The following is a 14,260-nucleotide window of genomic DNA, read 5'->3' on the forward strand; positions in this document are numbered from 1 at the left end:
TACTGACGCCTGGTGCCCCAAGTAAGCTCCCATACAACGCCGTGAGTTTTATCAACTGGATCAGCCAGCGAAATAATCAAGTATTATAATCACGAGATATATTCAGTAAAAGAGTCTCCGTCGTAAGAGACCTACAAGACTTTGTCATGGAGGATAAAGAAGTGTATTGGCCGCTCTCTATGCATCAGAACATTACCTGGTGTAGCTATGTTACACAGGGTCGGTCGCGACGAGCAACCATTCTTGTTTGCACAGAAAAAAGGTCTCTGCCCTCCCCAGCCATCCAAGTGCAGTCATCTTCATCGATCCCCAGGTTGCTGTGCTGGCCTGAGTTATCGTGGAGATATCAAAGCTCCAACTGCGTTGATCTCGTCCTGATCAAAATCTTACATCATGCCTGACAATCCCGCCCAAGACGTTATTCACGTCAAGGACGAAGACGAAACCGATAGCAAACCCAACATCAATTCCGATGATTCCGACGACGATATCAACGAAAAGTTGCTCTCGCGACCACTGGAACCAGGAACCAAGGCTGCTCGATACACCGGCCCGCCCCGAGGTGGCAAGATGCTATCATTCCGTCCCGGCGTGTTCCGTCAAAGTCATCGGCCTTTTCTAAAGTGCACCAGCAGGGAGCTCAAGAAGCAAGAGGAAGCTGAGCAGGGACGTTTCACCAGGTGGCGCACCAACCCCGATGAGATCGATTCCTCGAGCATTCCCGTCATCCAACTGACCGAAGCGTCGGACTCTGCGCAGTCATTCGAAGGCTTCCACGCAACTGTCATCGATCCAAACAAGGAGGCCATCGATCGGATACTTGTGGAGTATAACAAGAGCGTCCACATTCTCGACCAGCGCAATGATGTTCAGTTCTTTGAAAAGTACCATAAACAGTACACCAGCGGGTGTCTTGACGATTTTGGACGACCTCGCACCAAATTCAACCTTCGACCCGATAAAGCGTTAGACATACATATTGGCTTTCTCTGCAGTAAGTTGAATCTCATGTCAATTGTCTCGTCAATACTGACAGATACCCAGCTTCAAAGGAAGCGACCCATGACTGCGAAGTGCAGAATTGCCCGCGCCTATACGCCGCCTGCTTCATCGCGTGGCACGGCCCATCCTTCCATTACTTCTTCTCCAAAGCCGCAGAGGCAGATGAGAACCCCAGCGAAGTCTTCTTCTCGATGCCTCGCAACGCTCGCATCACCGTCAAGTCTTGGGAGGACCGGGTTCGAGATGTAGCGAGGGACACGATGCGCGAGACGGTACGAGAGAATAACTGGAACTGGGCGGCGGTGCTGGCTTCGGCTGTTCTGAAGAGAGGATTCACGCCTTCTGAGTATGATTTGGGGGGTTTTGTGAACTGGAAAGAGTTTGGGGAGAAGAACGGTCTTGGCAGTCTCTTCTATGGAGTTATATCGTCTGATGAGGCTGAGTCTTCTGCTGAAGAGTCATCCTCCCCCGGTGATGAATGACGGGGGGCAGATCCAGGCCTGGATTATGTTATCTACACTCTTGGTCCTTAGAAAAGATGAACTGAATTTATTGTGGTACTTCATATTGATGACTGCGAGATCCATCGACTGGCCATTTCAATTGACAAAACCACTTTCCAAGCCCAGGATCCCTTCTCAGATGAATCACAGAGGTGGAGAGGCGGGTGTCCTGCTCAAAGTCGTCCGAAACCTGCACCTAGCAACAGTTGTTCACACCCATGCTGGCCACAAAACGATGTGTTTTGTGATTATTGTCTTTCTCCAATCCAGCAATAACAGTTGTCCGCTACCAGGGATAAGATTCGCTGTCAGACTAAATTGGCCTCGGAAAAGGGATAGCGTTCTTTGAGAAAGAAACAATGTGAATAACCAATGGACTCGTTGCTGTCAATTGTCGTTGCAAGGCGATGAGGGTCTGACTCAGAGTCTAGGGTCAGCTCCACACAAACTGACTCTTACGCTGGCACTGATCTCATTCTCATCCAGTGGCGCGCTGTCTTACCATCCCGCTGCCAAGAAATAATCGGACATCAGGTCTGATCTCAGGCGGCTTCTTGTCAGCGGGATCAGCAGTCTTTATACTCCGTAGCACCTGGAAATATATGTCAAGGCTTTACGCCAAATGCTCTCCCTAGCCAAGATTGGCAATTAACGTTGGCTTGAGTACTCCCTGCTAAACTCAACGCGAGTATGAAATTGACCGGAATTGGTTGCATGCGATCCAAAGCCCAAAATGCACCACTTAAGGTGCGGATTGGACAGAATGTGATCTACCTGCATCACGGTCGCTTCACCACGATAGATAAGATAAGATCCCCCACATTCGATCATGGAACAATTTCTCCAGAAGAAGCGGCCCAACAAAAATCCGGACTAGAAGACATACGTAACTTGAACTAACAAACCCAAGAGATATTGCGATCTCTTTGTCACCTTTGTGAAAAGTTCATTAGCGCTTCGGCTGTCTCCAAATTGGATGCAGCCAGGATACCAGTGCAAATGCAAATGAGCACTGCATCGTAAACTGGTTGTGACGAACATTGTTCACCCCAGAGCCCTTGCAATGCCATGACAGAACAAGTCTAACTCTGAAACCAACTCCCAATCCATAACTCAGTCTTCTATGTCATTCTTTGGTGCAATTGGCGCCGGAAAAGAGGGACTGTTGTTGCTCATATAGTCAGAATCTGTTGTTGTCTTTACTCGAGACGCGTCGCGTCAGGGGATTTTTCGCGCTAATCGACTAACAACTGTGCACACGCGCAACAGAGGTCACTGCATCGAGGATTCTTGATGCATTATTTGCAAAGAAATTTAATGCGAGTATTACAGAGGAAACGCATTAAATGAACCTTTGCATTTATTGTATGTATTACCGCTTACAACGTGTATTTATACCAAGTCCGGTAGTGCCCATTATTACTAAATTCAAAGCTAATGTTTGTCGTCTCTAGCACCCATTGGCTTTGAAAGTGGACCAATCAGGCAGGGTAAGTATTAGCCGTAGTATTCCCAAGCGGGTCAATCACCGAGCCGGACTTTGGTGGCTTGACCCACCACGCTCTCGAGTATGAAAATTGAGTCGAACAGGGCCAGATTTTCTAAAGCGCCGTGCAGATTCAGGGTAGCAAATGAGATCCAGATGAGACTGATGCTTGACTTTCACGAAAGTGCTACCTTAGAAATCTTAAACTGTAAAGATTCTTATTAGGTGCATATAATCCCTTGAATCTATATAGATATCTAAAAACAGAGACAGGTTTTCATGTATTTCTTATGTCCAGTTCACGATGATGATCCCCGCTACAACGAAAATGTATAAAACCTATTTGCCATCGCCATCCTTAGCATCTTGAGTGATATAACTGCTGCTTTTTATAGGCTTTAACACATGCGCTACCTTTTTCAGTAAATTTTCGCTTAATTAATTAATATATAATGACATATTAAGAAGTATGGCATCTAAGTTACAAATAAGTATGGCGCGAAACAACATCCTCTCAACTCGTACCCAATGAACCAACATCTGCTAATTTTAACCCTTCCTCCAATTCTACGTCTTCGTCTAATTCAGTTTCCAACTCTAATTCCCTCTGCTCTTCTTGCAGTTTCAAATCGTAAAGACGCTCCTCATCTTCAGTGTAACAGTGGTAACAGTCATCCTCTGGCATGTGGATCTCGTCACAGCAATATCGTCTTTGGGTGAAGGCGCTATTGTAAGCGTGACACTTTTTGCTACTTAGTCTCGACCCATTAAATTCGCATCTCGGACACATCGAATCATACACGTGTGTGTCTTCGTCCGTCCATTCTCTCGACTGCCGTAATAATGCTGCTGTGGCATGATGCCCTTGTCCCTCTGCAAGATGAATAGCTCCAATGAACTGAAATCTTCCAGGCCCTGTAATTAGTGCACCGTGGTGAAGTAAGAGTTCGACCATGTCAAGTCGCCCTCCCTCAGCAGCTCCTTCCAAGGCCGTTCGGCCATCCTGTCGGCTACCCCTGGCATTGACTCGTGCACCAGCGTCTAGCAACTGCTTTGCTAATCCAATATGTCCCCCGATGGCGGCACATTGTAAAGCTGTTACACCATCAAAAATAGATGGTGCTGCATTAACATCTGCTCCAGACCGCAGAAGGCTCTCAGCGATTGTCAGGTGGCCTAGTCCGATAGCAAGTTGCACAGGAGAGCGGCCAAAGTCTTGGAATGGATCATTCTCGTTGATATCCGCTCCTAACTCAATAAGCCAAATGACTGCTTCCTCCATTTCATGATGGATCGCATATTTCAGCAAAGGCGAAAGTGTTGACAGCGGTAGTTGAAGACTCCTTACTCGCACGTTGTAATTCATCAGCGCCCTCAAACAATCTAGAGTATCCATACTAAAAGCTCTAGCCCACGTGATATCGTCAGGCTGATAACCGTAACTTAACAGTTCTAAGACCCCGGATGTTCCTCGGCAGGATGCGGCTAAAGCCAGCGGACTGCCCTTCGAAAGAGTAGGAGGACGAAAAAGGTCATCGAAATGATCAAAATCATCAAGATCGCTCGAGTATTTGTGCCAGAAAATGTGTGATGAAGTGATATCAAGGCCCTTATCGTGGGAAAATACGAAAGGAGAACGTGTGCCATCAAACGGAAGCAGTGCGGTCTCTGGCTTTTGAAGCTTCGCTACGAGCTTTCGCGCCATAGGAAGATTGCCGAGCATCGCGGCCAAACCAACTGCAGTTCCTTCTAAGATATCATGAGGTGCTTGAAGAGGTCTGTTCTCGAGAAGAAAGTCAATAGCCCAGTCGTTCTCAACTAACACAGCAGAGCATAGGCTTGATGGGCTGTAGTATGTTGGCAATTCTGAAAGTACGCATTTGAGCCTGGCATCATCTTGTGCGATGATCGCAGCGTCAATAATAAGCAAACTGTCCTTGCTGGAGTCGAAGATCTTTACCCAGTGTTCCAAAAGGATCGCTCTGAGACGCGGATCATCTCTGCCACGCTCTCCTTGGATGTTGAATACATGCTCAGGTACAAGGGCTTCAAACACTTCAGATGTCGATGTTTGCAGTTCAGCACACCTTTCTAGAAGGAATTGGACACACTTTGTGCTTTTACTTTGCAGAGCCAACACAAGCGCACTGTTTACGCAGAAATGATGTATGTTCGGGTCGCTCAGCGTGTCTAGAGCAGCAGGAAGTATGTCATCGTGCCCAGCACTTGACATTTCAAGAATTGCTATCGCAGAGGAAATAGCTCCCGATCTAATGAGGAGTCTGATCCCATCATTCCAATCATCTCTGACTCGTGTATCACGGAGAAGTAACTCTAAAACAGTCGGAGATTTGTGTTTATTGTATAATGGACAATTCCGATGGGGAAATCGATTTGGCACCAAGAACTGGCATGCATCTATGTCGGCCGCTTTCATCGTAAGATTGACGTCTAGCCCATTCGCCAGAAGGTACTGTAATATGTCGAGTTGGTCCGCGAGTATCGGAATAAGAAGAAGACTGGCGCTGGATTGACGATAGAGCTGGAACAGTAACTGAAAAGCCTCTTGATGACCCTGGTGGATAGCAACTTCCAGAGGTGTTACGCCGCGTGCATTTCTCCTGAAACCGATAGGGTTGATTTCATGAAGAAACCGTATAACATCAGCGTTCCCGACACATGCTGCTGAAATGAAAACATCAGGCGTGATAAATGACTTTGCTTCGATGGCTCGGCTTTGGTTTTGAAGGAGGTCGAAAACTCGACGTGTGGCGTAAATACTGACTGCAGCAGCCGTACTTAAAGCTGTCTCCGTTTTGACGACGATGGGGTTTAAAAATGGGGATTTGCCTGTCACTTGAATAGGAAGCGAGGCATCAGCGCCAATGTCTAAAGCTTGTTCGAAAAGGCGGTCATCCTGTAGTAGAATAGCCGCATGGAGGGTTTCTTCTGCAGTCAAGCTTTTGTAGTGGCCTGACAAGAGTCTGATGATTTGTGCTGCTTCGTTGTCACAAATTCGATCAGGCAGTAAAAAGCTCATGATGGACCGAAGATTGGAACGCCTATCAAGAGTAGCACCAGCCTTCAAAAGAGGTTCAACTATGTCTAACTGTCTAGACAAAATCGCACACTCCAATGCCGTCTCTGTGGAAGAGCCAAAACTGATGTTAGGGTCTTGGCCCAAAGACAGGAGCCATTTGACAAGGATCTTAGGACTCTCTATCCTCCCATCCAAAAAGATGAACCTCATGAGGTCTCTAAAAAGATTATCCATAAATGCTCTAATGGCCAGATCTTGTTGTCGGGCCCTCCTTAGACTGTCTATGGCACTCAAGAGCCCAGTCCCAGAGATGAGAGTGTAAATATTCTTGAAGTCATCAGCCTCCCATGTTTCGACCATGTTGTTCGAGATTTGGTAGAAGATGAGCTTCAGGCACTCTGGCATCATGAGTTTTGTGGTGCCGGTCGTGATGATTTGAGCAGTCTGTAGGTGTTCGCCAGGGAAGTATTCCGGCATTCCCATAACAAGGCTAATAGCCAACCTGGGAATCAGGTGACTTGCCTGACTTTTGTCGAATTTGTGGCCAACCAGTAATATGTTCGGCGTAAGAAGATTCAGTACTGTTTCTCTTGGCTCGCTCGTCATTTTATGTAGCTGAGTATAGCTCAACCCTAGTCAAGATAAGATTAGAAGAAGGCCCTTATTCTTAAAGTGATTAGACTTACATTCTTGCAGCTTGGATCGGAACTTGAACCATGGCAGCGTGTATGGCCACTCAAACTCGTTCAGGTATGGCTGGGGCGTACAGATGATGAGCTGGTCCGATAATGAAATTGACTGATCATGGCTTCCTGCAAAATGTTATCAACTTCGGGATTCCAACTTGGTAACTAAATTTGCTGTATACATACCAGAGAGATTCTGGACTAGAATACTTGTGTCGCGGTGGCGATTTGTTTCTTTTTCGATGGTGGATTGCTTTATTCGCCTACCGCATAAAATAACGTCGCTTTCTTTACCTTCTCGCTTTCTTTTGCCGATCGTTTGGTCAATATACCTCCATGAGTTGCGGTCGATATTTTTCGAAATATTCCATTTTTTCAATCGGTACTGTAGTTGAGATTTCCTGGGAGCCGGTTAGCAAATGTAGTAAAGGAGGGCTTTGGAGTACAACGTCACAGTGAAATTCTCAAAGAAATCCAACCAGTAGATGAGATCGTTAAGTGGCATATCTGAGAGGTACAGGTTTCGAATCAGTCTATAGTTCCGAAGCCATTCTGCCTCGATGGCGTCTTTTTTCCGAACTTGGTTCATGAGGAACTTGCAGGTCAAGATGAAAGATGGTAGGGGTGTGAGAAATGTAAACGATTATTGATAAGTAGGCGACAATGCTGAGCTGAGAGGGGGGTAATGGTGACGGGCGGTTGCAGATCTAAATAGTCAGGTTCAAGAGCCTCATACCTCTCACCTGATGCTTACTTATGCATAAGAAATGCACAACGGGCATCAAGGACCCAGCTGGCTTATCCATTAGTGGTTGAAAACCCAGAATCCGAAACACGTACAGCAAGCCACTTCCCTTCTCCGACGCCCTTGGCCAATGGTCCAGAATCTGAAAATGACAACTGTGGAGACGCGGCTCGTTTTGACCAATTACCCAGAATCTGAATGCATATGCAGGTCTTGCATTATTTTCATCGACCAATGAACCAGAATCTGAAAACGCTGAAATGGTACTAGTGTTCTTTCTAGGCAATGGGCCAGAATCTGAAAAGGGCTAACCTCACTGGCGTCTTTTCCAGCTTCTTATATCAGAAGTAGACTTGGGTAATAATCTTTGGGCTTCTTCTTTATATTCTCTATTTATCAAACTAATGTTCTATCCCCCGTCTCGGACGCATCCATCTTTACAAGCTTAAGTCCCAATTAATTAACTTCTTCAGTCCTCTTCGTTGGTAAAAGCATTCTGTATGCTTACCAACAGATAATCCTATTCACAAATAATTATGAATGTGGAATCAATCATCGCCCTTATCACGTTACTTGTCGCTCTTCCTCCCACTATATATGTTTTATGTAAATGGTACAAGCACACAACGCAAGACATTCGGTGTACGAATCTAGATGGGTATAGTCAACTCAGGACCTGAGCTAACTTAGAAACACAGCCTCTGACTCATCCCGTTTCGACGAACCCCCGATAATTGCAAGGCGTCGCTCACGACGTTCTTACACTCGTGTAGATACGAACGTTGCCATACACATGCAGATGGAAGAGGGGATCCTGTATAATTGAAGCGATGCCTTCAGATTTCTAGAATAGACTTACTTTTCCTACGGGAAGCTCTGAGAACAATTGAAGAGATATAAAGCGTCTAGAAGCTTAGCATCTTGGCAATAGCATAATATTCTTGGACTCCGACTTTTGAGACTTGATGCATAATCTGGGTCTGCTTATTGGTACCCCAAGTCACCGCCTGGCGCAGCAGATTTCCGATCTGGGTACAGCTACAAGCATTTAGGCGATTGTGCCAGTCACACATCGTCAGTCATTAATCGACTAAAAGTCTCTTTCGAATTATAATGACCTGTAAAGTTGAATCCGCCAGACACAATTCGCGGAATGGAATATTAAGGCTAGCAAATAAACAAGTTCAAAGAAAGCTAGCTGTTAACCCCAGATAAGACATTTGCGATCTATAGACTAGCAATTCTAAAGATATTGTTCATACTTTCCCTGGAATTCCACTTTCGCAAGCTTAATCTTTCGGATTTGCCGGGAATGCATTTTCTAAACGATTGTATTAGCAAGCAGTGTGAGGGGACTGGTACAACATATAAATTCAACTATAAGACGAACGATACAGTGAACTATAGCAACTTCCTTGTTTTGCCCAAGGCGAACGACTCGCCTGATGGCCTGGCTCTCTACACTTGGGTTCAAGTGTGGTTCTATGATGTAGACATAACTCGCTGCGGTCAGGAGAAGTCTGATTGGGTTAGCTGAATGTTTTGGGATCCGCATACCCAAAAATGCCTACGCCAGTGCTCAGAAGTAGTACAGGTTATCCCTTGTATTTCACAAACTAATCCATGTTTGCTTGTTGCTGTGATAGTGCCTGCGTGCTATTGATTCCCTCAAGCGTATTTTGTTTTAATGAAATTGGGCTGATACTAGATCGACAGTTCTTGTCCGTCCAAAGAATACGATGCTGAAACTATCAGTGCGACTTACCTGTGCTCCATCGCTTGACGTGCCTTTTAGTTTCATGCTAGGTCTCTTTAGGTCTTGTATGAGGGCATTCATCTTCGACGAATGACGTTCCGGATTGAAATGACCACAGTCAAGTTCACCAGAATGGTCAGTTACCAGCGCGAAGTGACGCTGCTACCATGCCTCTGCAAAGTGGATATGATCATATGAGGAAGCTCTTCTCCTGAAAGACTGCAGTCTCACTATTGAATTTTGAATAATACAAAGCGCATTGTTATCAGTGCAATTTGTGCCTCCCGTGACTTCATAATCACTGTCGCCAGGTCAGTACAAGTCAAAAGACATGTAACGAAGCTCAAGAGACTAGCATACTTACATGCAGAGAGTACTATCACAAGAGTCGCTCGAGATAAAGCCTTACTCGGCTCTGCAGGTGAGTCCTGAAACCACGGATAGTCCAACAGAAGAATCTTTGCGATAAAAGCGAACGTACTCAAGGACTTACCCATTCCCACGCCACCTGCACGTGTGCCACCGCCGAGCTAGTCTGGGCAATCAATAGATTCCGCTTCGATCATTCTACGGCCGTATCTGTAATGACAATTAGTTTATGATTTCGATTCAATCCACTGGATTAACACCTTCCGCTCTTGGACTCCGGAGGGTTGAAGCCCTACGCCCTCTGCATTATAAAAGACACTGCTTTCGCTTAGTGCCTTACACGGATATTGATATTCTCCCATTCTTGATGTGAGAATTCTGCAAACAAATACAGTATGAGAGCTGTCCGAACCATGGTTCCCGTCCCGCTGGCGCCCAGTTTACGCGAGCGCACCAATAACTGATACATAAACGAGTGGTATAAATATAATCATTTACCCAATGGGATAGAAACTGGGAAGATTTAAATCTGGTGGAATGGATGCCGTGGTCTATTAAGGATCAGGTAAGCCCTTCAACACCAAGAAATCGTACAACATGAGGATTCCGGTATTCAACGTTCTTAGCTCCATATTCCGGATCTCGAAGAAACATCTTTTCACAGAAAACCTCATCTCCCAATGAATCTGCGTCATTTAATGGACCACAAAAGCTTATTCCAATCTGGAGAGTTGCGACGGTTGGCTTTTTGCCGCGGGAGAATACATGTTGCAGAAGCTTTGGTTGTATAAAAGCAGTCCTCTCATTTATGGACACCATTGGGGACTCACCAGGACTCACCAATGTTTCTGCAGGCCTGCTTATTTATCTATGCGAAGACAACGTTATCTGGACATGTGAGTATAAAGGACCTGCATTGTCAGTAAGTAGTAGATATCTGATATGGATTGACTTTTGACTGCAGATATGTCATGTCGCCCACAAGCTTGATCTGAAGATCTGGAACAGTTTGCAGACAACCCTAAATGCCCCAGGCTATCATGTTAGCATGTCCATGAAGCCTTCGTCTCTTATCATGAAAGACAGGGCCACTACGATCGCCACGACCGAACTTTTAACTGTGAAAATTGACCATTATTGTTTGTCAAAGGTAGGGTCGGGTTGGTTTGGGGGCTTGACGGAGATAGAAGAAACATGCATTCAGGAAATGATCCATTGATTGAGATGTTGAAGAGACGGAAAGAAGCAGGCAATGTTAGAACATAAGTCACAGAAAACACTTGCTCTGAGTGTTCATGGAATTTGACTTGAGGCTTCAGTACAGATCTCACGTTGTATGACATAGCATGCAGATAATATGATAACCATTCACTTCTGTCCATCCGGATCCAGCTGGCAAATATGATGCTTGTGTTTCCATTGGTATTTTGGGATCAATTACTACCAAATGAAGCTGGAGCGGCGGGCTGGTGTAAGAAGACGCTGCAGGGCCATGGCGACCGGGCTGAATCTGTGGCCCCCTCGCCTTGTGGGAAGCTAGTAGTCCGCTTGTCAGGGAGAAGGAAGTCATGAGATGTAGCGAAGGGCTGGTATGAGAGCAAATTAGATCAAAATAGCTGCTTGGTCTGCTCGGTAGATTCCGGTGGACCAGTAACCATCCTTCAAGTGACATGGCTCGGCGTATTTCATCTTCGACATCCAACAGTATCTCAAGGAATCCGCAGGCTCCAGACTTATAAGTTTCTCTCGATAGGTCGTGGCCCATGAGGAACTCAGGGCGGCTCCTATAGTTGTCCCCAGAAGCCGTGCTGATGGCAGTCCTTCGAAGGTTTCGTGTCGCTCGACTTTCGTCTCATAATCCCACCATGTCAACAAGCTTAACGTCTGCAAGAGAAACCAGCAAAGATAGCGTCCTCTTGGAGAGAGTGGAGGCAAATTTGGCCCCCTGTTTGAAGGTGACGCGATGAGAAATACGCTTTGAGAGGTAAAGAGCGAGAGAGTATGAATATGTTCTGACCAAATCTTTCATCCCTGCAAGCCTCGCTCTGCCCGTTCTGGCTTGCATTAGAAACTGATATGCTCAGAAACTATCAATTCCCTAGCCTTTTATTCTTCTGTTTTCTTTGTTCTTAGTAGAAAGCACTCTTTTTCGGTCTTACTGTCGATCAACGTCGCCACGAGTCGCCTCCTGTCCACGTCGGGTATGACCAAGTCTCTCCAGATGCCAAAGCAGATAATCAGGATACCGATTCAATACTCCGACTGTCTAGCAGAAGATCCCCTTACAAGATTTTTGAGAAGGAGAACATTGACAGTATTCAATCACCATCACCGTCAAACGTATCTGGGAAGTTGACTGTTTCTCATGTTCTGACCGTATACGACGCCGTTCCTCTACGCCAAGGTACAGGGTACCATGGCCACAATGGGGCCCTTCCACCCAAGACTCTCATTCGCTCCAGAACTTGCTTTCATTCCCCTCTTCCACAGGTTCGTTCTAAAGACCCTTTGCCAATGGTATGACAGGACAGCAACATTATTAAGGAAGTTTTCCACTAAAGAAACATGAGCCGAAATGAAAACTGGATTCTTTTACTCTTGCGCTTTACATTGACTCATCTTTCTCGCCTTTGTATCCGTGGGTTTCACGATGCCGATGTGGTCTCAATACGCTAATCTTGGTGTCAGCACCGGCAAGCAGCAGTCAAGAAGAGACAAAAGGCTCTGCGTTTATAGCTGCTATGCTATTGTCTGAAGGTTAGAACCTGTCTTATCAAATCTATTGCAACTTTTGGCTGGATCATACGGACAGTCGCAAAGCTAAGTGAGGAAGTGCGGCTTATCGCAGCATTCTCTCCGACTCCCGGAGTCCCGATGGGCGGGATACCGAGAGCACTCAAATCAATATCCTACTTCAGAAACTCAATTCCGAAGTTTCTATAGTAAGTAATTCATGACTCTGGATATTAAAAAGGCTAAGTTCTGGAGATAATATAACCTCCCAGCCACGTATCTCGATTGCAGAGAAGACATCTGGCTCACAGCTTGGACATTATTACCGTATCAGTGGGCTGGAAAGCGAATCGGATATCCGCGTATAGCACCTCAGGACCTCGAAAGAGTAATTGGTTTTCAAGTTGTTGGAAGAGAGGGGCCTCATCTCCGAGGTCTCTGCATTGGCTTTAACTGGGTTCATCGATACGGGAATGGCAGATGAGCGACGAGGCTGATGTGGAACGTGAGAACTCCCGAGGGCAGGTACTCTCATCCAAGTCCATCTATTTCCCGTGAGCAGAGTTCATAAGATCCTCTCATCATGCTTTGATGTATTGAAGCTGCCATTAGTGGAAGAGGCGAGCTGTCCGTAACAATGGAAGAGCTTGTAAACTCATTGCAAATGTGTTTGGTAAGTCCGATTTTTCGTAAAAAGCATGAGGGACAAGATGTTACAGGTCACTTTGAACAAAGAATGAGGGGCAATGTCAGCTGTTCCTGTTTAATGATTCTGAGGGCACACTTCCGCCATAACTGGCGACAGTGAACGTTTCAACGGTCATGACATCCCTTACAAGCCAATACCACAAGAACCACTTCTCTGCTGGCAGACTCTCATCATACCATCGCGATTTTGTCACCTACAAGGTATTTCGAGCTGGTCAAGAAATCGTGCCTCTGGGAACATCGCGACCGCGATCATGTTATCAATAGAAATCTGGGCGGGTACACAGTTACACGTAAGAACTCGAAATCTTGAATCAATCCAAGCCCCGATTTTGAGTGAGTGGGAGCCCCGATTGGTTGACCTCCCTCTTCCGGAACTCCGATTTATGCTTCTAGGGGTTCGATGAAGATGGCCAGTTGAATTGAAACTCGGAAGACATGACTTTGGATCTGCAGCGGAGTTAGTGCCAAAAAGTTGGATTACAGCAAGGATGATCCATCGGATGCTGTGGATAATTCCTGGTATTGCGGCCACAGTAGACCATGAGATCGTCTATCCGTTCTAACGGGAATCAGCTCGATGAAATCCAGCACATCGGGATGCAGCACGTTTGGCATTCTCACCAAAGGCCCAAGAGTCCTCTACAGATCTGTAGTTTCAGACCGAGATATGCCAAAAGACAGCCGAGTTCTGTCAAATATAAGTAATACACGGTGAATTTCTCTTTGAGAGGACGCAAAGAGGCTTATCACTGGTTCTTACACGATCGATAGAGAGCACACAAGTTTATGAGATGAGAGTAGTAGCAAGAATACCTTAAGAAACCTCACGGGGAAATCCGACACCGCCCTTGCGATTCCCCGGATAATCCAGCTTTGCTCCGAACATTGGCAGCAGGCTCAATATCCTCGCTCAGGTCTGCTCAACGATCAAGTCATTCACAACCTCGTCACATTCTGTACCCTCAGTCCCGCCCTCAGCCTCCGGCCTTCCGCCCTTGGTTTTCTCTTGGAGCATCGGCTCCACAACCGAAGAAAACAGCTGTTCACTCTGGATACTTCACGTCAATCAAGAACCCCTTGACCGTCTCCAGCTTGCTTTTCATAGGCAAACCAAACAAGTCAGGGTTATCCAGTGATCTCACGCTCTCGCTCCACTCACCCCCAGAAGTCCAGTCCTCCTGGCCGTCGACAAAGCCAAAGTGTTCCCAATCCTGGAAGAGCTGATCCTT

The 14,260-nt window shown here is 46.1% G+C and overlaps 2 protein-coding genes across 2 annotated transcripts; one reads left to right on the forward strand and one right to left on the reverse strand.

Moving 5' to 3' along the window:
* Nucleotides 1-393: 393 nt before the first annotated feature.
* On the forward strand, nt 394-1,484 carry FMAN_15284 (uncharacterized protein; the record flags this gene model as incomplete). Its single annotated transcript, XM_041824871.1, has 2 exons — nt 394-994; nt 1,045-1,484. 2 exons carry the CDS (start codon nt 394-396, stop codon nt 1,482-1,484), a joined length of 1,041 nt encoding a protein of 346 aa, XP_041690308.1.
* A 2,021-nt stretch (nt 1,485-3,505) lies between these two features.
* Nucleotides 3,506-7,306, reverse strand: FMAN_15285 (uncharacterized protein; the record flags this gene model as incomplete). The annotated part of the gene is made up of 4 exons (XM_041824872.1): nt 3,506-6,663; nt 6,718-6,843; nt 6,904-7,118; nt 7,167-7,306. 4 exons carry the CDS (start codon nt 7,304-7,306, stop codon nt 3,506-3,508), a joined length of 3,639 nt encoding a protein of 1,212 aa, XP_041690309.1.
* Nucleotides 7,307-14,260: the final 6,954 nt, after the last annotated feature.

The sequence above is a fragment of the Fusarium mangiferae genome (genome assembly GCF_900044065.1).
Source record: "Fusarium mangiferae strain MRC7560 genome assembly, contig: FMAN_scaffold019, whole genome shotgun sequence".
NCBI lineage: Eukaryota > Fungi > Ascomycota > Sordariomycetes > Hypocreales > Nectriaceae > Fusarium > Fusarium mangiferae.